Raw genomic sequence first — 25,771 nt, 5'->3', positions numbered from 1 at the left:
ACACAGCAGCAGCAGTGTGAGACTGTGACCCTTGCCATCGTTATCTTTGTATTCCCTCATCTGTTGCTTTATCTTCCCACGGCAGTCACCCGGCATGTACAAGTGAGGCATTACAAGTGTGGAGGGTGATACAAAACATGATTCTGATGGATACATATCTAATATATATTATAAGAAATCTCAGATATACAAATCTACACAACCTTTTTTTTTTTACATGCAAGACTCGTGTTCTTTGTGATAGCATGAGTAACAAAATGCGGGGGGCTCATCAGAATACACCGCAAGTTTGCCACTGCCTGTTGACTCCTGCTAATTTTCCTTGAAGAGGACAGGAAAGAATGGAAACTGCACAACAGAAGCAGCCACAGTGTGTTGTTCATGACCCATTCACCAACACATTACTACCCACCAGAGAACCAACAAATTTCAAACTCTAATACAATGCATGAAAGAGAGTTATCATATATTGTTCTTTTCCTTCATGCAGGTACTACCACAAATGTTTCCCTGTAATAATGAAGCACGCATAACCATTAACATCACAGGTTAAACCTAAGGCAACACCAACCACTGCCCAGCACCCCACAGCTACAGGTTCACTTCGCTGCCGCGCACCAGGCGACTGCGAAGCCTCCACAACTCCTGCACAAATAAACAGGGCTTGAGAAATCACTCCCATGGCTCATTTTGATAACACAATAAATAAAAGCAAAAGCAAATGAATAAGTAAAAAAAAATAAAAGTGAGATCAAGAGGAAAAAATGGAGATAAAAGATCAAAAGTGTGACATAAGTTGTGCAGCCATGCTTGGTGACTGCTTTTCATTACTTGAATTGTCAAAACTATAAAAAAGTCAACATTTAGCTATTTCACTTGATTTCCATTTTACTTCATTCTGGAGCACTGATACACAGCAAATAGTCCCCACAAGACATTCCTTTCACAGTTGTAACTCACCTTGAAGCTAAGGTCATTTATCCCCCGCCTGGGCAACTTCCTCCACCTCCTTGGCAATGTTCTCCTGGGAGGTGCCACGCACATCAATGTACTCACACTCTGAGGCAGCGTAGTGGCAGGAGATGGCCTTACGGAAGTGCTGGGATAGAGGCATTGCATATTGAAGTGTTATGCTCCATAAATTCTGTTAAATGCTCTCTCTCTCTCTCTCTCTCTCTTTCAAGTGTACAATGCTCGCATCAACTTATAAACAGATTCCATGAGAGAGAGAGAGAGAGAGAGAGAGAGAGAGAGAGAGAGAGAGAGAGAGAAGAGAAGAGAAGAGAAGAGAAGAGAAGAGAAGAGAAGAGAAGAAAAAGAGAGAGAGAGAGACTAGTAGCTATTATTGAAGTGTTTTATTGAACATGAGAAACATTCTATATTTGCATTCATAATAAAAAAATAAAAGTTAATAGTAATAGTAATAATAATAATAATAATAATAATAATAACAAAAATAATCTCTCTCTCTCTCTCTCTCTTTTCCATACATCTTTATTCTTTCTCTTGAGTAGTGAAAGCACCAGTCCTTTTTATTTCTAAGCAAGCAACACTGGGCAATCTCACACATCAAAAACTTGGCTTCTTCATAAACCTTTACTATAAATTTGGCGACACCTCTGGCTGTGAGTGTAGCCTTTCAAAATCCCCATCTTAACTTATGGAATGCTGTTGGTACATGTATATCAAACTGAGAAGCTGGACTGTCAAAAGACTAAGGACAGTTTTAATTTTGTATAATCTTTTTAGGCGTACTACGTAACTCATTAACCGCTTCAATACTGGGACACATTTCTATCTTGAGACTTGTGTGTGATTAGACCATCTTATTTACATTAGGAAGGGTCTATGGAGGTCAGAAAATTGATGGCCACAGTCTTCACCATTTTAATCCCCCACATAAGTTTCTGAAGCTCTATAAAGTCACCAAATTGTAACCAGAATATAGAAATGCATCATGGTACTCAAGAGGGTTAAAATAAGTTCAAAATCAAATGTTAAAAATCCTGATGTAAAGAAATGGTGGAGGAGAGAGTAAGTGGGCAACACCTGGGTCTTGTTGTCTCCAGAGCCGTGAAGGAGGACAGGATGGAAGAACACAGTATCTCCCTTCTCCATGGACAGCAGAGTCTTGGGGATGTCATCGTAGCCTCTCACCCCGTGGTACATCTTGTTCACTCCATTCTGCCACAAGGAATATTACTCAATGACCTCAAGCTACACACACACACACACACACAGTGAACAACAGCAGAAAGGAACACAATTGTGAATAATTTAGGGGTTATTAGAGAGGGGAAGAAATGAACTTTATGCACACACACACACACACACAAACATAGTCCCGAAAGAGTGGAAAAGAGCTGACATTGTGCCTATATATAAGAATGGAAGTACATAGAATGGAACCGTTAAATTACAGACCAGTATCGTTGACTAGTATATTGTGCAAGGTATGTGAAGAAGTAATTAAAGCAAAGTGGAGTGAGTATCTAGAAAGTGGAAACATTCTGAGTGAAAGGCAGTTTGGTTTCAGAAAAGGAAGATCGTGCGTATCCAATTTATCATGTTTTTATTCAAGAATGACTGACATACTACAACATAGAGGGGGATGGGTGGATGCTATTTACCTGGACTTGAGAAAGGCCTTTGATAAAGTGCCACACAATAGACTGATGTGGAAACTAAAGAAGATTGGAGGAGTAAATGATAAACTAGCAAAATGGATGGAAAATTACTTAGTGGGAAGAGAAATGAGAACAGTGGTGAAAGGAAAGAAGTCAGAGTGGAAAAAGGTAACCAGTGGAGTTCCACAAGGGTCAGTGCTTGGTCCCATCATGTTTTTTATTTATGTTAATGATATGCCAGTAAGAATAGACAGTTACATGAATATGTTTGTGGACAATACTAAAATTATGAGGAGAGTAAAGAATGTAGAAGACTGTAACAAGTTACAGGAAGATCTTGATAAAATATACGAGTGGAGTATTGAGTGGCAGATGGAATTTAATATAAACAAGACCCATGTTATGCAAATTGGAAGAAGTAGATACAGACCAAACTGGGATTACAGGCTGGGTGATGAGAAAATTGAAGAGACCAATGAGGAGAAAGACTTAGGAGTAACCGTGCAAAACACTCTGTCGCCGGAGAAACACATTAACAAGATTTTTTTGAAAACATACAACATGCTTCAAAATATTGGCCTTGCATTGCACTACCCAGATGAAGGAATGATGAAGATGATACTATGCACTTTAATAAGACCCCAGTTAGAATATGCAGCTTGTGTCTGGTCACCGCATATGAAGAAAAATGTGAAGGTGGAAAGGGTACAGAGGCTGGCAACAAGGATGGTACCAGGACTCAGGAGTTAGACTATGAGGAAAGACTGAGGAAGCTGGGGCTGACCACATTAGAAGAGAGAAGAACAAGGGGTGACATGATAGCTATGTATTAATTGGTGAACAAGATTGACATATTGGACACAGAATTGATAAAGGTGACCACAAGTAATCATCTCCGAGGACATGGAAAAAAACTAATAAAAGACATCTGTCTAAATGATGTGAGAAAGTACAGTTTCCCGCATTGTAGTATTGATAAGTAGTGGAATAAACTGAGCAGTGATGTCATTGATGCGATGTGTATCAATCAGATGAGAGATATGACAGGAGTGGACAAAAAGACAGGACACAGAGAGCTTCGCTCGAGGACTGTAATACACAAATAGGTAAATACAAATAGGTAAATACACACCTCTCATCAGGTTAGTGGTGTGTGTGGATCACAACAGAAGATAATCATTGAGAAAGTTGAGTTTAAGATGAAAATATACAAAGGACATGGACATTTTCCAAGGCAGCAGACAGTAACAACAGCACAACCACTGCACTGCTGCTCTCTCATAAACTACCGCACCTGAGAAATTCTTGATAAACATTGAGGATTACCAGTATTAGTGAACCTGTCCTGGTCAGTGCTATCTATCCCCTCTTCACACAGCTGCAGGAACTAGAATTTTGAGTCCCTTGCAAGATATGACCTTCATTACAAAACCACACTGTCTCAAAGTAAAAATTAACTCCTTCAGTATTGGGATGCTTTTCTGATCACAAGTTTTGGGTACAATTAGATGATTTTGTTTACATTAGGAAGGATATATGGTGGTCAGAAGAATACTGGCGACAGATTTCACTATTTTAATCCCTCACATGAGTTTTTGAAGCTGTATAAAATCACCAAACAGTAAGCAGAATGAATATGGAGACACATCATGGTACTCCAGGGGGTAAGTAAAAAGAACCTCAACTTTAATCCACTAAGACTATACCAGAGACAAGACAAAATCCACAGTGAGCAATGTTAAAGCCGTGATTCCTGTTACATAGCTAATCATGGCTCTTACCTCCCATTCAGGGTACTCGTGGGGCTCCAGGACTCCCTTGTGTGAGCCGGGCAGGACAAAGAGGCAGCCGTTCTCAGTGTTGACATTCTCCATGGCGGTCCAGGCACACACGATGCGGTTGGCAGGTCTGTCCAGGAAGAAACAGTAAGCTTCTATGAGAACTTTCAACTTCACACCATCATTAGGTTGCCTTCTGTAGCATTAGTCTCTTCTCCATGCACCACCACACCACACCCAAGAGGCAGAGAAAGACTGAGACATGCAGTGACAGCTTGTTTGTGAAAAAGAGAACTGGGGAGGAAGATTATATGTTTATTTAAACTTTTATGTACGTGGGGCACTGCCTAAGAGCAACAAAAGTAAAGATGATCAACTGAGGTGCCAATCCTAAACAGAAAGATAAAAAAAGGTCATTCAAAATCAAGTCATAGAATAGAGAGTTATTGAAATACACTACTAGAACTACACTTAACCCCTTCAATATTGGGACACATTTTTACCTTCAGATTTGTGTACGATTGGACCATTTTATTGACATTAGGAAGGGTCTATGGAGGTCAGAAGATTAATGGCCGCAGTCTTCAGTATTTTGATCCCCACATGAGTTTCTGAAGCTGAGTAAAATTGCTGAATACTGAGCAGAATTAATATGGAAATCAATCATGGTCCTCGAGAGAGAGAGAGAGAGAGAGAGAGAGAGAGAGAGAGAGAGAGAGAGAGAGAGAGAGAGAGAGAGAGAGAGAGAGAGAGAGAGAGAGAGAGAGAGAGAGAGAGAGGTAAAAAGTACACAAGCTGAAGTAGGAGTAGAGAGAGAGAGAAGAGTAAGAGGAAGCTCATAATTAGGTGAGGTTGAGTACAGAGAAGTATGAGTGAGAGGATGGCTGACCTGAAGGGGAAGTAGTGGAGGTCCTGGTGCATGGGGTGGCGGGAGGTGCGGGTTCCGGGGTCTGGGGGTTTGTTGATCAGCATGGTGTGCATTGCCATGATGTTAGGGCCCGTGAAGCACTCCACATAGTCCAGCACCTGAGTGTGGCATCATTACCATTATTATTGCACCATACCTTCATAATACATCATTGTCATTAGCATTATTATTGTACGATACCTTCAGAATACATAATTGTCATTAGCATTATTATTGTTTGATACCTTCATAATACATCATTGTCATTAGCATTATTATTGCACCATACATCATTGTCATTACCTACCATTATTATTGTTTGATACCTTCATAATACATCAGTCATTATTATTATTATTGTACAATCCCTTCATTATACATCATGGTCATTATTATTATTATTGAGCCATACCTTCATAATTTTTTTTCTTATGTTGTGGCCTATAGTGCCTATGGGTAACTTGAAGAGTATTGGAAGCGCTGTTCAGCTTCCACCCATTAGTAGTGCAGGCAATTTTACTTGTAGTGGTAACCCATATTAGGGCCCATATCACCACCTAAGTGTATCTTTGGTATAACCACCTAAAACCTGGGTACCATGGCGACATGTAGGTAACTTTAAACCACTTGACAAATGGCAAAAGTATCAAGGCGATACATGGTGGGATTTGAACCTATGTGTGGACATCTGCCCAATCCTAAGCTCACCACCTTATCCACTATGCCACTGCCTCCCTAAATACACCACTGTCATTGTGCACATCCAGACAAGTGTGTAGAGTGGGGGGAGGAAACACAGGTTAATACAGAGAGGAATATATTCTTTAACATTCACTCTCACTTTCTGTGCAGCCGAAACGTTAAAGAATATGTTCCTCTGCATCAACTTGTTTTTTCTCCCCACCCACTCCACATCATTGTCATTATCATTGTGTGACACTTCATTGTAAGTCGTTATCATTATTGTGTGACACTTCGTTGTAAATCATTATCATTATTGTGTGACACTTCATTGTAAATCATTATCATTATTGTGTGACACTTCATTGTAAATCATCATCATTATTGTGTGGCATCTCAACTGTACACCATTATCATTATCTTTTGTATGACATCATCTTTGAATTACTAGTACTTTTCTATGATATTTTTATTGCACTACATCATTACCATTATTGTACTACACCTCCATTGCACATCACCATCATCATCATCATCATCATTAACATCATCATTAACATTATCATCATCATCATTAACATCATCATCATCATCATCATGATCTTGCAACACTGAGTGACAGTCTCACCTGAGGCAGCTGGCAGTGCTCCGAGAGAATATCGTCCCAAACAAAGTCCTGGATCTTGTTCACCACGCGCTCACCAGACACTCCCTGCACGCCCTTCAGGGAGACGTCCTTCATCTTGGTCATGCCGCCGGTGTCCTGCCGACCCTCAACAAGGTCCAGGAATCTCGCCCTGCAACATGACACTTATTTTCATAACGTTAAATCAAACGGAAAAGTTATCATGTCAATTTTACTGAAGACACAAAAGCACCAGAGAGTCTTTGCTGGTTCTGTACAAGTCCTACATGACCCTTACAAGAGCCGAGAATTCACTTTCAGAACATTAAATCAAAGGAAAAGTTAGACAATTCTACTGAAGACACAAAAGCACCAGAGAGTCTTTGCTGGATCTGTTCAAGTCCTCACCTCCATCTGTCTATCTTGTCGTGGGGCACCAGATTGGGGATGACCAGGAAGCCGTTCTCCTCATAGAAGGCGCGCTGGGCTTGGGTGAGGTGTGGGTTGTCCAGGGTGCATTGGAAGGTGGAGCTGCCATCCTTGCTGACCACACCCAGGGAGCTGGAGGTGGCCTGGGGGAGCTGCCTGGGGGGTCAAGGAAAACACGACCTGAATTGTGCCTTATGCCTTGTGTCTTGCTTTGGTGCCACTGGACTGACTGATTGGTGTGTTGACACTTCTGTCTTCCTGTTTGTGGCATTTACTGAACAAATGAGTGGCCTAACCTTACCAGTGGTGCTTCTTTATTGAACACCTTCATGTTCAGCAGAAAATTAATGGATGGAGTCTGTATTATCTGGAAATTTTGGTGATTCAAAGCACATTAGTTTCTGAATAGTTGTATAAATAGTGTCGTACAAATTGTTAACCTTTTCAGTATTGGGATGTATTTTCACCTTGAGATTTGTGTATGATTAGATCATCTTATTGGTGTTAGGAAGGGTCTATACAGGTCAGAAAATTAATGGCCACAGTCTTCACTATTTCAGTTAACCTTTTCAGTATTAGGACGTATTTTAACCTTGAGATTTGTGTACGATTGGACCATTTTAATGACATTAGGAAGGGTCTATAGACGTCAGAAGATTAACAGCCACATTCTTCACTATTTTAATCCCCCACATGAGTTTCTGAAGCTGTATAAAATCACCAAATAGTAATCAGAGTAAATATGGAAACATGTCATGGTACTGAAGGAGTTAACTATGGAGTGAGAGGCATCAGTGATAAACATGACAAAGGATACAACAGGTGCTCTGCTCCTCTGCTGGCCCAGGTGACCAAAGATGACTCTCAGCCGTTCCTCAGACATGGCCAAGCAGATCAGAGAGAGAGAGAGAGAGAGAGAGAGAGAGAGAGAGAGAGAGAGAGAGAGAGAGAGAAGAGAAGAGAGAGAGAAGAGAAGAGAGAGAGAGAGAGAGAGAGAGAGAGAGAGAGAGAGAGAGAGAGAGAGAGAGAGAGAGAGAGAGAGAGAGAGAGAGAGAGAGAGAGAGAGAGAGACTTAGTTATACAGGACCAGCAAAACATGAAAGAATGTGGTCCAGATAGCTCACAAGATACATCCACAACATTTATCCGACATCATCATCAAATTTTCAGAGGAAATAATAAGGAAACAACCCTCCATTTACTCCAGTCCAACCACGTTCTTATCCCTTTATCTTCCACACTCACAACTCTCCACACCTCAAACACTCTTTCATCTCACTGACAGCCACATTCTTGCATCCACCACATCTGCTACTATCATGTAATCTCCCTCCACATTCCTTCCATTAACCACTTCAGGCACAGAGACCATATTCACTCAGACATGCACATTTCACTGCTTCCATTACCAACAAATTGACTCAGACCAAATTTAGTTAGACCACCACAAATTTTAGTCAGATATCACAAATTTTAGTCACATTTCACTTCTTGCGTCACCACTAAACTGTGCCTTCAGCGTTCCAGAGTAGTAGTGATCAGGTTCATAAATCAAAGCAAGATTTGTATTTTTTATGATGTGTTATGTGTTACGTATCAACAGCAAGCTTTTCCCATCAGTGCTCACCTTACCTTACCTTATCTCACCTCATGGGAATCCTGAGTGTTGAGATAATTTATTAGTGACTTATGAAAATGTTATTATCAGTTTCCAATAAGAAAACAAATAAATATCTGAGAAAAGAAATCTAGAATGATGCTACTCACTTCAACTCACCTCACCTAACTTCACTTCACCTGGAGACAAGAAGAACCACTGGTGCTCTCTGCCAGTCAAGTGTGGTGTGCAGCCATGATTTGTAATGTTGTGATGAAAACAAGGCCCTATCAGATAACTTATCATCCTGTTCATAATGAGGACTCATGGATCAGATGCCAATACCTTTACCTAATGCTGGAGGTGCCTTTGATATATACGAGTGCACGAGGTGTTGGTGTGTGTACTGTAGCACTGAAGTTATGATATATGGATAAACACAAGACTGAGTGAGCTGAGGTTTCTGTACCAGTGATGCTAAAAAAACCCTCCATTATTTTTATCAACTTGCAAGAAAACAGTTAATTTGTTGACAAGATGAGACGAAACTACTCTTCAATGAAACGTGACAGTGATAACCCAGAGATAAGAGACACATTGGACAAGAACATGAGAGTAGAAAGTTCAAGTGGGAACGGAGCAAGTGATAAGGTGGGGCAGAATAAAGGCTTTTTACATGTGGTATAGCATCAAGAGGCTTCCAAGGGGCTAAACTTACGGAACATGAGTAAAGAGACTTCAAAAGCACAATTCATTCACACAAGGCAGCTCTTTCTTCTTTCACTGTTTCTGCAGAGTGAGATTGGCACCTGTGACTCTCCCTTTCTATATTTTTTTCCTTTTTATGTAAGAGGGGAAATCTGGACAAGAGCAACAAAAAACAATTAAACAAAAAGGCCCACTTAGATACCAGTCCCCATGCAGGTTTGAGTTATCCAAAAGAATGGGATAAATGTCTTGAAACCTCCTTAATTGAGTTGAGGTCATAGGAAAATGGAAATAGAGAAGCAGGGATGGTGTTCCAAGTGTACCATAGAAATGGATGGATGATTGAGAGTACTGGTTAAATCTTGCATTAGAGAGGTGAACAGGATAGGAAAGTGTTGCGCAGTGAGACCACAGAAGGAGTATGTCTTCTTATGTGACTCCCATTCTTTGTAGTTAAGGAATCTAATCCCTTGATCTCCTTCTGTCTTCCTTTCATCTTCCCTCAGTTGTTTTTCTCTGAACTCTTTTAATCAGTTCCTGGCCCTACATTCTTAAGTGACCAAACATCTTGCTTTTTTTTTCTTTACCTTCTTATCACTTATATAATGCATTCCACTCCTGCTCTCTTCACGTATTCATTTTGTAGATGTTCTCTTGAGTGACCCGACTCACCTCTCCAAACTTCAAACTTCTGTCATCATCCATAAACTGACCCAAACTTCAATTGAAACTCAACACATTCATGCTAAGTCAGTTCCACTCCTTTACAAGCTTGCAATTCCACATATTTCAAGAGTAATCCTTTAGTAAATGTAATTCTCCCTAACTTCAGAGGAATCTTAAAGGAAATGTGGTTAAGGCTGTGATGGTGTAAAGGGAGGAGTAACACAGTAATCAGTTGGCAAGGGGTGGTGTGGGTTAACTCTGGATTCTGCTTAGGTTAGTGGCAGGCCAAGCATAGAGAGGACAGAAGAGGTAGTAAAAATATAAATACAAAGAAAATTCATGTAGTACCTAGCAACTTTTTTTTTTTATGTAAGAGGAGAAAACTGGATAAGGGTAACAAAAAAAATTAGTACACAAAAAGGTCCACATAGATGCAGGCCGAGACAGTTTGCCAAAAGAATGGGATAAATGTCCTCAAACCTCCCTCTTAAATGAGTTCAGGTCATAGAAAGATGGAAATAAAAAAGTAGGCAAAAGTTCCAGAGTTTACCAGAGAAAGGGATGAATGATTGAGAGTACCGGTTAACTTTTGCATTACAGAGGTGGACAGAGTAGAGGTGAGAGGAAGAAGAAAGCCCTGTGGAGCAAGACCAAAGGAGGAGGGGAGGCATGCAGTTAGCAAGATCAGAAGAGCTGAAGACCAAAGGAGGAGGGGAGGCATGCAGTTAGCAAGATCAGAAGAGCTGAAGACAGTCAGTCAGAGGAGAGGAGTTGATAAGATGAAAGTATTGATTTGTAATACATATTTTAAACAACAGTTCAGGCTCTCTTCTATCTTACATGACAAAATTTTCTTCTTAAAGCATCTTTTTGTGCAGCAAACTCTTGTACACTGTGAACTAAAAGGAATCTAGGCTGACACAACCTAATCTCATATTTTAGGGAGTTAACCAAACCTAACTTGATAAAAAATAACCTCAATGAACCCTACCCTACCCTATCCAACCCTAGCCTACCTACCCTACCCTACCCTTTCCCTCCCCTTTCCCACCCCTCCCCTCCCTTTCCTACCTTACCCAACCCTAGCCTACCCTACCTACATAGTCTTACATAACCATATTCTACTAATTTCGGAAGTGTCATTATTTCTGGCCAATACTTAGCGAAAATATTACCACTGAGATGAAGTTACTGGTTACTGAATCAAACTATGCCTAACCTAGCGTAACCTAAATAAGATGAAAATGCTAGTATTACTTTAAAATGAGGTAAATTTACAGTTTCAACCAATATACCCTATCTTATATTTCTTTTTCCCTATGTCTAACAGGCCTGGGAACCTCCTGGGAAAGTGGGGTTTTAGGGTCGGGAAACCAAACTTTTTTAATCTAATCTAACCTAACCTAACCTAACCTAACGTAAATTCTGTCCTGAAGTTATTATTAATTTCCGATAGGGTAAAATTGGGTTAGAAATGCTCATAGAGGTGTGATCTAGACCGTGAGAATATGAAAAGCTACATGTGGTGTACTGGTTGAAACTGCAATACTACTTAAAGAAAAAAAGTAAAAAAAAGTGAAGCATTAACGAGATCCGAGTACATACACACGCAACACACAAACTAATGCCACACAGGGAACAGTATTAGCGACACCTTCACAGACACACACCATAAACACACACATCTTTTTTTTTTTTCCTTTTTGTCTTTTAATCTCCCCGGAATAATATGACGCACTTAAGATATTGAAAGATTCTCTCACGTCTTGCTCTCGTCACACACATACACACACACACACACATTAAGTCATGACGGGTGTGTGTGGTAAAAGTTTAATAAGTGGCACTTTATGGCATTCTCAGTTCCTCACCCTTTACTTTCCTGGCACTGCTCGACTTCTGAACTCCTGAAGGCCACCACAAGATGCCAGACTGCCAGGCAATTTCGGCTACCTCAATTATATTTGCTCATTTTATTCATGTATTTATGTTCATTGTGCTTCTCCGGGCATGTGCAACAAATATATAGGAAAAGGGAAAATCAATTGGATAAGTGTGCTAGTCTCTCTCTCTCTGGTGCCGAATGAGTTTTAACGAGTTGTGAATAATGAAATGGTGGGATTTATGATACAAGAATAAATAATGTATAGGAATGATAGATATGAATTCTACCACTGTCATCTCACGCAACCCTTGAACAGCTTGTATTACAGAGAAGTAGATAATGCAAGAGTGAATGAACTATGTATACGATCTATAGTAACGAGTATGTCTGTATAGGTAACTCGTTTGATAGTTATTAGTACAGGTGGAGAATAAACATAAATTTGTCTTTAAAATCGTAAATGCATCCCTGAAAGTCTCCATAATGTCTACCAAAGCCCGTTAAAGTAAGAGTACCACCGCGAGTGTGCCGATACAGAAGATATTCAATAGTTATCCTTGTGAGTTGCATTTACTCATCAAAGAAAATGAAATAATATTACGGCAACACCTCATATATATGTATATATATATATATATATATATATATATATATATATATATATATATATATATATATATATATATATATATATATATAGGTATACTTAAAGAGTTTTGGAAGCGCTGTTCAGCTTCCACCCATTAGGCCAGGCGCACACTGAGACGCAGGCAACACAGCACAGAGCAGGGCAGAAAACTGCATCTCACTGGTTTAAACCTAACTAAGCACGCATATCGACACGCAGGACAGCACAGCACAGGTACAGACCTGTGTCGGCCTGCGCGACGCAGTCGTTCGAACGCAGTTTCCTGTGCCACGTGCGGAGCAGCATGATAGCAACTCACTCTTTAGTACTCAACAATGTCGTCCACAGAGCAACTCATATAGGCTGTTCGCCATCAAAGAGTGCTGTATGACACTAGTCATCCTGATTATATGAGAGGAACTTATAAGGACGAGTTATGGGCTCACATTGCATTGCGTCTACAATTAAAAGATGGTGAGTATGGGATATATATATATATATATATATATATATATATATATATATATATATATATATATAGAGAGAGAGAGAGAGAGAGAGAGAGAGAGAGAGAGAGAGAGAGAGAGAGAGAGAGAGAGAGAGAGAGAGAGAGAGAGAGAGAGAGAGTCGGAACTAAGGTTTCCAAAGTAATTTTTGGCAACAGCCACGATCAACACTACCACACAGGACGACAGATTGCTTGTGTAGGGCTCCTTCAAGCTCATCCAGTCATCGTACTGGAAAAAAAAAATAAATAAAACAACAACAACGACAGACTGCTTCTCAATGTGCGCACCACACCTGCGCTGCGCTGTGCTGCCCTGGCCTGCCCTGCGTCTGCCTTGCTCTGCGCTGCCCTGCGTCTCAATGTGCGCCTGGCCTTAGTGGCGCATGCAATTTTATTTATAATGGTACCCATATTAGGGCGCATCTTTGGTGTAATCACGTAGAACCTGGGTATCATGGTGACATATAGATAACTTTAAACCACTCGACATATATATATATATATATATATATATATATATATATATATATATATATATATATATATATATATATATATATATATATATATATATATATATATATATATATATATATATATATATATATATATATATATATATATATATATAGTAGGAGAGGAAAGATCTTTATGAAACGTGGCGTGGTCGGATATTCCCCTCCATTTATCGCTTCTAGCAGTATGAGAGTTTGTAAGTAAGAAATGTGCTAAAATTATTCCAAACAGCAGAATTATAGAAAACCCAGAATTTCAGTCAAAATTATGCTAAAGACAAAAGTAGCTAAATCTGGGAACACTGGCAGTGCCCAGCCTGTACATGACCGCCACCCAAGGTCCATCCTCCTCGCTCCTCCACTTCACGCCACACACACACACACACACACACACACACACACACTTATGACCATAAACTGCCGCTTATCTAAGCACACATCAGCCCAGTAGTGTGCTCGTTACACCTAGGAATGATGCTAAGGACGATTAACAATGACGAGGAGACACACCGGAGAGCAGGACCGTCGGTTTGATGACGCCACTCCTACATAAACACTTTTCTCACCGTTACTTCACTACCACTGGTAAAAGTTTATGTATTCTGTCCTTACAGAAAAAAAAAAAACTGCGTTCACCTATATTCGCTATCGTGTCGTTTTGAGGTGATAAAACAAGGCGGCGGTTAGTCTCACTCCTCTCCCCCTCCTGCTAACCCCGCTTGTCCGCTGGTTCAAATGCTTTTGCCCATCTTTTCCTAACTCCATTATTCGGTGTCTGCATTATATTTGTAGGGGTTCTATAAATATTTAGTTGCTTTTGAAGTGTTTGTGCCTCTTTACGGTTACTATGTTAAATTTAGTGGTGTCTTATGGCGTAAGTTTGAGTCTTTTTACCGATCAAAATTTTCTATTTCTAATTTTGGTTTTTTTTTTTATTTCAAGCTCTAACTGGGCATTTATGGTATCAAAGAATCGCCTGTCCTCTTTAAGGTGTGAAATCAACCCATTGAGTCAATCATGTCGACTTTGAAATGATGTTTAGTCCGGTTAAACGTAAGTTTTATAATTCTAATTTTATTTGTTTACCTTTGTACTTCACGGTCTAAAGGCGGCGTCACACTAACACTTTTCCGTCAATTTTCTGACGACTGTCAACTTTTGCAGACGGTGGCCGTCACACACAAGCTTGCTTCCGCCTTTGCCGCGCTTGTCGATTGTAAACAAACATGGCTCCTCATTCACCCCAGCAAGTCGCGGCTTTTTTGCACCTTATAATGTAATCAGCTGTTCTGTGATCCCAAAGGCAACGGTGACCTCAAATACTCTCTATGAGAAATTCGTCAGTGTTTTGTCCACTGCTCATCTTGGCCAGCTACTTGGAAGTTGCCTTGGAAATATTCAAAGGCATCGCACATTCGCACTCCCCTGGAAATGTACACAAACAACTGAGGAACTTTTCATTGCTAGGCTAGAAGAAAAAAAAAATGTATACAAACATATATTCACCAACTCATTTAAATTTCATGCCATGATAATAGCATTCTTCCGTTTAACAATTTTTTTTTTTTTTTTTTTATAAAAGTGTTGATTAGAAACCATAGTTCTTATTTTGACTAAAAATTGGCGCTAGACGAAAACGATGCGTTCCGTCTGACTCAACACGACGGAAAGAGTTGATGGAAGAGTAAAAAGACGACGGAAATCGCCTGACACGACGGAAAAAGTGCTAGTGTGACGCCGCCTTAACTGGTTGTAGAATGCCTTAAAAGATAGTTCAAACCCGATAAAATGTGCAAAAACACTCCCCAAGTGAAAATAGTTGGACTTTACAAGAATTTTTTATGATTTTGATTTTAATGTTTTTGTTTTATAGAAATGTATTTTCATTCGTTCACTTCTGGTTCTAGGTAAGTGTTGGACGCCTGAGAAGAGAGTTTCTACAGTCTAATATTTTTCGAAAGAAGTATGAAGTTGAAATGGCTGGACGTTTAGGAGTTTCATAAGTGAAAATGTTTTTATACTTTTAACATATTTAATTTACACAATTCTTTAAAACTAGTGAGGCATGAGATGTTTTGATGTTATGGCTATAAGTTAATATATCCATCAAGTCATAAAATATTAAGCATTCGGTTCTAGCTTCGTTTTTTCTATAAGTCGATTTTGAAATGAGTTCCGTAATGCACGTATATCACCAACCGTCACCAGCCCTGTCGCCCGGCCGCGAAATCTTTTTTCCCAAACGGTTTGGAGTGTGGGGGCGGGGCTTAAGTGCTGCGTGTGTAGAAAAAACGAATTTTATGGTTAACTTAATGGTAATATTTTATTAACAATCACACGCTCTCTCTCTCTCTCAATTATTGCCTCTCGCACAATTATTGCCTTCCTCCACTCCTATGAAACTTCTTTCTGCCACCAAACAAGTTTACACACAGGAACATCCACTCTACCACTATGTTTCCTCTATACAGTACTGAAATATTTCTGGAGTTGTTCCATCAGTACCTACAGTTTTACATCATAACCTAGATATTTTTTTTCTACTTTTGCTCTCTCAATCTCTTTCTGTACACAAACTCACTTTCTATACCTGCTCCCTGTTACGGCCCGCCCGTAACATGCATTACTACCATCACCTCCTCCGCTTGTTACCTCGTTCGCCACCTCTCCGCCTCCCCTTCCACGTCATCGTCTCGTGAACCTGCCACGCCACCGTCTCGTGAACCTTCCACGTCACCGTTTCATGAAGCCCGGCTACTGTCCCGAAGTTGGATTCACGCGGCCCCTTTCGACTCAACCGAAAGTGTTGAGCCAGCTCTTGGTTTTCTGGATTGGCAGTTGAGATCCAAGCCTCAACCAGTGAACACAACGCCTCTTGGTTCTGCCGTGGGATCAACCATCACCCAGCATTTCACCACTGCGACACCGCATAAGTATCACTTCCCTCGTCCGTGTTTTCCACATTGCCTCTATATAGGATTAGGATTATTGTTAGGTATTAAGTTGGGTTCTTTATTGTTGTATTTATTACTGTGTTATATGTATATGTGTATGTCATTTTCCTGTGTTTCATGTTATATATCTGTGTTTCATGTTTCTTGTTATATATGTGTCAATTTCATTATGGGTTATTAAAGTAGCTTTTAAAGTGACCCCTTTGCATTTCCTCACCAGTTGAACCTGCAGTGTTTTTTTTATTGTTATTGTTCACCGGCTCTCCGATGCCAATCTTACCAGTTTAACCGGTGAACGTAACAATTGGCGACCGTGACAGGACCATTATAACCCATGTTCAGTGTTCCATTTTTCCAGTGACTTTTTTTCTGTGATTGCTTGTGTTTCTGTGGTGTTGTGACTCTGATGTGTTTTTTTCTGTGACTTACTCTGCGTGTGGTTTAAATTTACCTTTGTGCGTTCAAGTGGCTCCTTTTGGGTTAAACGTGCTTCGTGACTTTCATTGGTATCGCATAGCAGTGGTAGAGCAGGAAACCAGGTAGAAAGGCGTGTTCACCGATAGCACTTATCTCTATTTTTGCACATAGGCAGGTGTGTAATAAGTGTTATCCAAGTGTTGGGATCATCATATGTTCATGCGAACCCTCAATGCCCTCACTTCGCGGATCATTTTTCTCGCTAGTTAGAATCGGCCATTTTAACTAGTCTCTCAGACTAATCCGCCTCCTTATCAATAACAAGTCTCAGTACAATTCGCTCCTCACTCTCAAGTCTCGTAACTAGAGTAATCCGGATCCCTCTTAATGCCGTAACTCTCTAGTTTACCCCTCATTAGTGATTGTACTCATAAGTGTTTACTTAAGTATAATCTAGGTAATTTCAAGGTTGCCTTTATTATCACTCTGCCAAGTTCCTCACTTAAGTAATTCGCTTATCATTTTTTTGTTGTGGTTTAACATCTATTTAATATGGCTTCCGCTCAGTTTAACGTTGAAGATTTTGTGCCGACCCTTCTCTGGAACAACTTAAATATGCTAATATAAAGAAGGACCAATGGAAAGCCATCGCTAAACATTTTGATGTTCCCATCACGTCTCAGATGACTAAAGAGGTCATTAAGAATGTAGTTGTTGAACATCTAGTGCAAGAAGGTCAGTTGCTAGGAAATGCCATAGAAGAGTTAACTCCCATGTCAGCCTCTACGAGGACTATAATACACAGTCCCCAGGAAGAACAGGATAAGAGTAGGATAAGTCAATGGGAAATTGAGAAGCTTAAACTAGAATACCGGATGCATGAAAAACAAATGCAACTACAGGCAGAAAAAGAAGCAAAAGAAATGCAACTACAGGCAGAAAGCAAAAGAAGCAACTACAGAGAATTACAGGAAAAGAAAAAGAGAGAATTTCAGTTACAACTTAGAAGGCAGGAGAAAGAGTTAGAAATTCAGGAGTTAGCCCTACGAAATGACGCTAAGTTTAGAGGGGAAGAAATAGATATAAAGAAACAGTTAGCAAGCTTTAATCCTGCTACAGCTGCTCCGCTAGTTCCCCCTTTTGATGAATCTGATGTTGACGGGTCATTTCGCGCTTTTGAGAGCATTGCTCATAGGAATAAATGGCCCAAGGATCAGTGGGTGTCTCTCCTTGTCCCTAAGCTAGTAGGAAAAGCTTATAGGGTATACAACGGCCTTAGTGATGAGGTAGAATATGAAGAGATCAAAGGTAACATTCTAGACGCCTACTCTATCACTTCTGATGGATACAGACAACAGTTTCGAAAGTATGTGAAACCAGAGTCTCACACCTATGTTGAATTCGCTAGTGAGAAACTAAGACAATTTAAGAAATGGTTAGCCGCCCTTAACATTACCACCTTTTCGGAGTTGCTCAATCTAATGGTCCTGGAAGAATGGAAGAACAAGTTACCATTTAATATTCTGAGGCATGTGGAAGAACGGGAGAGAGTGATCTTATGTCTGCCGCTAAAGTGGCTGATGCGTTTGCTTTGTTGATGGGATCCCTGGGTAGTAGAGGTCGTGGTTCACTGTCTAATGTTAGGTCCTCCTTTGGGGAAGGTTTTGGGGCGCGGGTGGTAAGCCAACCGGATTCTCGCCAAATGCATATAATTCCCCCTGGTGTACATACTGTAAGAAGCCAGGTCACACGATCCAGAAATGTAGACACCCAAATTGCAAGGGTTCTCAACGTCAATTTTCTTTTGTGTCCCCTAGACCTAACACATTTGAGAACAAGAAACCAGTGGCCCTAGCTAACCCTGTCAACTCTCCTCTAGAACTTTATGACTCGTACATGTATCAAGGTAAAGTGTCCTGACTGATGGTAAAGACAAGGCAATAAATATCAAGGTTCTGCGTGATACAGGTGCTGCCCAATCCATCTTAAGGGAAGATGTCATCCCTAACATCAAACAGGCTTTCACTGGGAGAAGGTGATCCTTACAGGTCTCGAATCACAGCTCTCCTATCCTTGGCTAATATTAGCTTACAGTGCCCGTTCATTTCAGGAGAGGTTGAGGTAGCCATTAAACCTGGTGAACTGCCAGTACCGGGGTACATCTTGTACTGGGTAATGATCTTGCGGGTAACTTGGCTGTTCCAAACTTAATTGTTCTTGATTCTCCCTTAACAGAAAGTCCCACTAAGACCCTGGACGAAACATCCCTCACTTCTTCCCAGTGTGTGCAGTCACCAGGTCTCAGTCCAAGTCCCCTGCCCTTTCATCACCTCCTCCACCAATGATTGCCTCTACTGACAACTTGTATAATAACATCATTTCAAAGGAGAATTTGATTAATGCTCAGGAACAGGATCTCACTTTGGCTAAGATCAGACATGTGGCCAGTGAGACAAAGGATATGTCTAAATTGCCTTGTTTTTATTATCAGGAAGGAGTCCTGATGCGTGCCTACAGACCTCCTGAACTGAAACAACTAGACACCTGGTCAGAAACACATCAAGTTGTCATCCCTTGTCTGTAAGACCAGCCATTATAGAACTAGCTCATGATGGATTGTCAGGTCATCTAGGCATCCAAAAAACCTACAAGAAGGCTCTTCAACATTTTTTTGGCCAGGAATGAAAAAGGATGTGTCACACTATGTAAAAACATGTCACATATGTCAAGTTGTGGGTAAGCCTAACGAACGCCTTGTGCCAGCTCCTCTGACGCCTATTCCAGTTCAGACGGAGCCCTTCGAAAAGATCATACTAGACTGCGTAGGGCCCTTACCCAAAACCAAACGAGGGAATCAGTATTTGTTAACCCTCATGGATCCCACTACCAGGTACCCTGAAGCATTCCCTCTTAAGAACATCACATCAAAGACCATTGTAAAACATCTAATACATTTTTTCACCTCGGTAGGAATTCCAAAACAAATTCAGTCTGACAAGGGTAGCAATTTCACTAGCCATTTTTTCCAACAGATAGTGAATGAGCTAAACATCGACCATGTTACCTCCTCGGCTTACCACCCCAATCCCAAGGCTGTCTGGAGCGGTTTCACCAAACATTAAAATCCATGATGAAGAAGTATTGCTTGGAGCATCAAGGAGACTGGGATGAAAGTATTTCTTTCCTTCTCTTCGCTTTAAGAGAATCTCCTCAAGATTCTTTAGGTTACTCCCTTTTGAATTACTCTATGGTAGACAGATCAGGGGCCTCTCAAAATATTAAAGGATCAATGGTTTACTCAAAATACTCCTTCAAGCCCCAGTGTGTCTGACTACATCAGTAACCTTAAGAATAAAATCAGTGAAGTCAGATCTTTTGCTAAATCAAACTTCCTCAAATCTCAAACTAAAATGCAACAGAATTCTCTTCCCAAATCTGTCATGAGAAGTTTCAAACCAGGAGACAAGGTTTTACTTTTTCTCCCCACTCCAGGCAATGCTCTTCACAGTAAGTTCATGGGACCTTATGTTGTGGCTCAAAAACTAAGTCCATTAAATTATGTGGTCCACACTCCTGACCGTCGTAAGGATTCCCAACTTGTTCATATTAATCTAATGAAACCTTACCACTCCAGAGAACCAGAGGACGACTTGTCTCGCGCTGTACCTGTATGTCTGATAGGAAAGGAGTCTGGTCCTGTGCCCCCCGAGGAAGAGTCCGACATCGAATTCCTCTTCTCGTCACCTAAAGGACGCCCCTCAAACAGCCAAATCATGTCCAACCTTGATGAGGTGTTTCTTTCCTTAACACCTTCACAACAGTCTGATCTTAAAAAGTTATTGCCAGACTCCTACCCATTGCCCTTGATAGAGGACCTTATAGATAGTATAGGAGTAGCCAAATTTGTAACCACTATAGACTTGCTTAAAGGTTACTACCAGATTCCCCTCTCGGACGAGGCCCAAATAATATCCGCCTTCATCACTCCCTTCGGACTATACCAATACCAGTGATGCCCTTTGCGTGTCTAATGCTCCCGCCACCTTCCAGAGGGCTATAAATTACATAACTCAGGACTTGGAGGGCAACATCTACTTCACCGACCTGTTCCTGGGCGGCACCTTCCTCACCTACGGCACGGAGGTCATCAACTTCCCTGACATGGACCCCGAGAAGCGCATCGATCCCATGACACGCATCTTCCCCAGAGTCACCAAGTGCACCTTCAGGAAGTTCGGCCCTTCGGGAACCATCGAGACCCACGACACCATGTGTGTGCTGGCGGTTAACATCATCAACGAGAAGATCTACATTTTCATCTGGTTCTGGCTGGTCTCTCTCACCACCATCACCGCTGTCTGGCTCGTGTATCGCCTCCTCGTCATCGTCTCCTCCGATGTGCGCTTCAAGCTTCTGCAGGTTCTTCCTTTGCGAGGTGCTGTGTCTGGTGGTGGGGGTGGACAACATCATCGCCGACGCCTTATCAAGATCTCCCGTCTCACCTCCTTCATGAGCCCATTACGGAGGTCTTAGGGGGGAGGAAATGTTACGGCCCGCCCGTAACATGCATTACTACCATCACCTCCTCCGCTTGTTACCTCGTTCGCCACCTCTCCGCCTCCCTTCCACGTCACCGTCTCGTGAACCTTCCACGCCACCGTCTCGTGAACCTTCCACGTCACCGTTTCATGAAGCCCGGCTACTGTCCCGAAGTTGGATTCACGCGGCCCCTTTCGACTCAACCGAAAGTGTTGAGCCAGCTCTTGGTTTTCTGGATTGGCAGTTGAGATCCAAGCCTCAACCAGTGAACACAACGCCTCTTGGTTCTGCCGTGGGATCAACCATCACCCAGCATTTCACCACTGCGACACCGCATAAGTATCACTTCCCTCGTCCGTGTTTTCCACATTGCCTCTATATAGGATTAGGATTATTGTTAGGTATTAAGTTGGGTTCTTTATTGTTGTATTTATTACTGTGTTATATGTATATGTGTATGTCATTTTCCTGTGTTTCATGTTATATATCTGTGTCTCATGTTTCTTGTTATATATGTGTCAATTTCATCATGGGTTATTAAAGTAGCTTTTTAAAGTGACCCCCATTTGCATTTCCTCACTAGTTGAACCTGCAGTGTTTTTTTTTAATTGTTATTGTTCACCGGCTCTCCGATGCCAATCTTACCAGTTTAACCGGTGAACGTAACATCCCATACCCATACTTAATACAGTACTTAGCTTCCTCACTGGTGTTCAGACTCTCATTCCTTAAAAATTTTAGATGATTCCTCCATACTCCAGTGTCCAGCCTCTTCTACTTCACCACCTACAAGCCTACCACGTTATTCTCTCTCTCTCTCTCTCTCTCTCTCTCTCTCTCTCTCTCTCTCTCTCAGAAATAACACATTTCCCCTTGCCAAAAATCATGTGGTATTTTACCCCCAATGTTCCATCAAAGGATTTGCTGAGAGGGGTAGGGTTGAACCCCCACCCCCTACATTCGCCCCTGCTATCACTTCAAAAAGTTGTTTTAATCAGTTTGATTTACTTGATTTGGATAATAAGTTTTGATTGGGTATATTACTTATAACCAAATACATACGATGTGACAAAATATATATATATATATATATATATATATATATATATATATATATATATATATATATATATATATATATATATATATATATAATAAGAAAACAACCACTTGGAGTGGAACTCTTATACTATGACTAATAAACTTAATGAGTACATTTCAGATATAAGGTAAAATTGTTTGAAACACCTTTCAAGGCATGGCACACGAGAGAAGGAAATTTTCTGATGTCTTATTTGTGATGACGGTACCTGCTCTTGATTTAACAATTCTCCATGCTCGAAACCTAAAATTGGTTTCAGGCATTTTAGTCTAGAATACTTACAATGTGATAAATAAAATTACACGTGAATGTATAACTACATATATTATATAGGCAGAAAGAATGCAGATTGGTTTGCTACAGCTCGGGTGCTGAAGTAGGTATTATTGTGCACAAAAAATCAAACTAAATGACTGAGGTGATGCTGATATGCTCATGTAATGTTAAGTGTCATTCATGACCACCAAACCCCACACAAAACGCTATTGCATTGAGACTTCTTGTGGAGTGGAACACTTAATACTGTGACTATGAACATAATGAATAGGCTACACATAAGATATAAAGTGTGTTTGAAACATACCTTCAAAGTATGACACACGAGAGAAGGAAATCTTTTGATATCTGCGTGTTAACAGTCGTGCTTATGATGACGATACCTGTTTCGTACGCGCGAGAAACGACGCGATCTATAGAAAACTAGCAAGAATAACTATTGTATTACCTGTCACGTATCCACAGAATTCCTCTCCAGTAGTCTAGCACAGGAGATACGTCTACCAAAAAAGTTGAGAACCCTTCATTTAGTTATAGATATACATTCCATAACCAAGAGAGAGAGAGAGAGAGCGTGATTGTTAATAAAATATCATTAAGTTAACCATAAAATTCGTTTTCTCTACACACGCATCACTTAAGCCCCGCCCCCACACTCCAAATCGTTTGGGAAAAAAAATTTCGCCGCCCGGCCGGCCAGGGGTGTGACGTCATCAAGTGGGCCGACGCCAGCTGTGTTTAGCTAATACTTTGCTCTGTTTTTCTGCCACTCCTGTCACTAAATAGAGCCACATGACTATGCTTGGCCATCAGATGTTAAGAACTTAAGATATAACTGTCAATGGCAGGTTTCGATGTGATGAAAGCTGAAGTGAGGCAGAACGGCGGTGGTGTTGGTGGTGGCAGACTCCAACCTCTCACTATCATCTCTTGACCGTCCTTGTGGGCGACACGGAATTATCTAAAGGAATCAAAAGGAACAACACTATCAGTAACACAATCTATTACAAGACACTGTGCAAATTCTCTTAGCTGGACAAGTGTTGTGTGGGAGGGTCGGTCACTTACCAATATTGCAGTGGTGTTGGCCGTCATTGGCAGCAGCTCCTGGCCCCCAAAGCCAGAGATCAAGCTTGCACCATCTCACTCACACACACACACACACACACACAGGCAGTTGTTGTCCGTGTCACCGTCCAGATCAGCGTAAATCCATGTTAATTAAATAAGGCACCAGTCACACACTGCCACCTTCCAAGTTACTCCTCTTTGTCTCAAACCAAACTTGTTTACTGGCCCCTCAACCCCCTTTTTTTTCCTCCTTGGCCAGCGGCTGCGCGCGCTGGCAGACCCACAATGCACTCGTTCCACTTACGTATTATGCTATACAGTAAGACGAAATTAAATACATATAGCAAAACATAAACATGTTAAACTAAATTATAAGTCATTATCATTGTGACTGTCAATGTATCCACTTGTATATCAAAAGTTATATTAGAAGGAAGACAAAGAGGAGAAGAGGTAAGAAGATAAATACTCGTTAAACAGTGGAGGCGGTGGAAGAGGAAAGAGAGAGGGGATGATGATGATAGTTATGATGGTGGATGATGATGATGATGATGATGATGATGATGATGATGAGGAGGAGGAGGAGGAGGAGGAGGAGAAGGAGAAAGCAATAATGAAAGAGGAAGGAGAGAGACAAATGGAAGAAATCAGAGAATAAATACTAAATATAAGTCATGGCAACACTGGATGGCAGACGTATGTATTTCCATCATTATAATATTTGCGAGTTTTCTTGTATTGTGGTCACTTTTTAGTATTGTTATTTACTGAAAATTAAGAAAAAGAGCACTATATCTTTATCATTGCATATAGTACGTTGAGTAAAGGATAGTTTAATAATTATAATACCCCCGCTCGTCTCCCGTTATCGCCAGTACTATAGCTGCTGATGAAAGCCGCACTCTCGCATACCCGGCACCACCCTTCCTGCACCCTCTCCCCTCTCCCAGGCTCACCTCTCATTCATACCCACCATCGCTAAAACACACTCAAAACACAACCAAAAGAAATAAAAACACCAGAAGTCTTGCTCCTTCTAACAAAGACTTTTCCCAGATCTAACTGACGCTTCCAGACTCATCCACCTTCCCTCTTCCACCGTCACCACTCACTCCCAACCACACTAGTCTTTTTAGAAGCTAATGTGGTATTCTATATGGTGAAAAAAACACACACACACACACAAAGAGAGAGAGAGAGAGAGAGAGAGAGAGAGAGAGAGAGAGGTAGTGTTGCGTGGGAGGGTGGTGGAGGGGTGAAGATGGCGGACAGATGGTGGGCGGGGTGTGTGTCGACCATTACTCTGCTTCCGGTATTTCCTCGTATGGTTCAGATATCGAAGGGTGACCGCCCCATCTGGAGGGATTAATTAGGCTGTTCATTTGTCTTGTTGTTGTTGTTATTCCTTCCTTCTTTTTCCTTGTTCTTGTTCTTGTTCTTTTTTCTTTTACTTTTGTTATTATCATCATAATCTTTTTCTTCATCTCTACGTTAATACTGTGTGTGTGTGTGTGTGTGTGTGTGTGTGTGAGAGAGAGAGAGAGAGAGAGAGAGAGAGAGAGAGAGGATGCAACAAATCATGTTAAGCCATGAAATTCAACTTAATTTAATTCCTTTCATTCTCCAGGTCATTAACTCTCTCTCTCTCTCTCTCTCTCTCTCTCTCTCTCTCTCTCTCTCTCTCTCTCTTTGAAACTCCTGTTATCAAATTGATGAAGGTATTCATTCCTCTCCCCCACCCTCCTTCTCCTCTTCCTCCTCCTCCTTGGGTCACCTTTAGATATAATTAACTTATTAAAATTCCAATGAAATTTATCAGGATATTAATTTTTTAGGATAGATTTTCTTATCATAATGA

General features: G+C 40.9%; 1 protein-coding gene and 2 long non-coding RNA genes across 3 annotated transcripts; all 3 read right to left on the bottom strand.

The window, feature by feature from the left end:
* Nucleotides 1-141: 141 nt before the first annotated feature.
* LOC123507799 (phytanoyl-CoA dioxygenase, peroxisomal-like) lies at nucleotides 142-11,930 on the bottom strand. Its single transcript, XM_045261002.1, is given in 10 exon segments — nucleotides 142-645; nucleotides 961-991; nucleotides 993-1,099; nucleotides 2,050-2,184; nucleotides 4,409-4,535; nucleotides 5,295-5,431; nucleotides 6,622-6,790; nucleotides 7,027-7,199; nucleotides 7,865-7,944; nucleotides 11,890-11,930. Coding segments are annotated over 9 exon segments (999 nt in total). The 5' UTR covers nucleotides 7,931-7,944; nucleotides 11,890-11,930; the 3' UTR covers nucleotides 142-591.
* A 4,165-nt stretch (nucleotides 11,931-16,095) lies between these two features.
* Nucleotides 16,096-22,532, bottom strand: LOC123507798. The gene is made up of 2 exons (XR_006675790.1): nucleotides 22,132-22,532; nucleotides 16,096-16,147 (listed from the first exon to the last, which is right to left on the bottom strand). It is a non-coding gene; the product is annotated as an uncharacterized LOC123507798 (long non-coding RNA).
* A 115-nt stretch (nucleotides 22,533-22,647) lies between these two features.
* Nucleotides 22,648-24,153, bottom strand: LOC123507797. Its single transcript, XR_006675789.1, has 3 exons — nucleotides 23,911-24,153; nucleotides 23,150-23,803; nucleotides 22,648-22,809 (listed from the first exon to the last, which is right to left on the bottom strand). It is a non-coding gene; the product is annotated as an uncharacterized LOC123507797 (long non-coding RNA).
* Between the last annotated feature and the right edge of the window lie 1,618 nt (nucleotides 24,154-25,771).

Source organism: Portunus trituberculatus, chromosome 23 (assembly GCF_017591435.1).
Source record: "Portunus trituberculatus isolate SZX2019 chromosome 23, ASM1759143v1, whole genome shotgun sequence".
Taxonomy (NCBI): domain Eukaryota; kingdom Metazoa; phylum Arthropoda; class Malacostraca; order Decapoda; family Portunidae; genus Portunus; species Portunus trituberculatus.
Note: the sequence above shows the minus strand (reverse complement) of the source record. Positions and strands in the feature narration are given on the sequence as shown.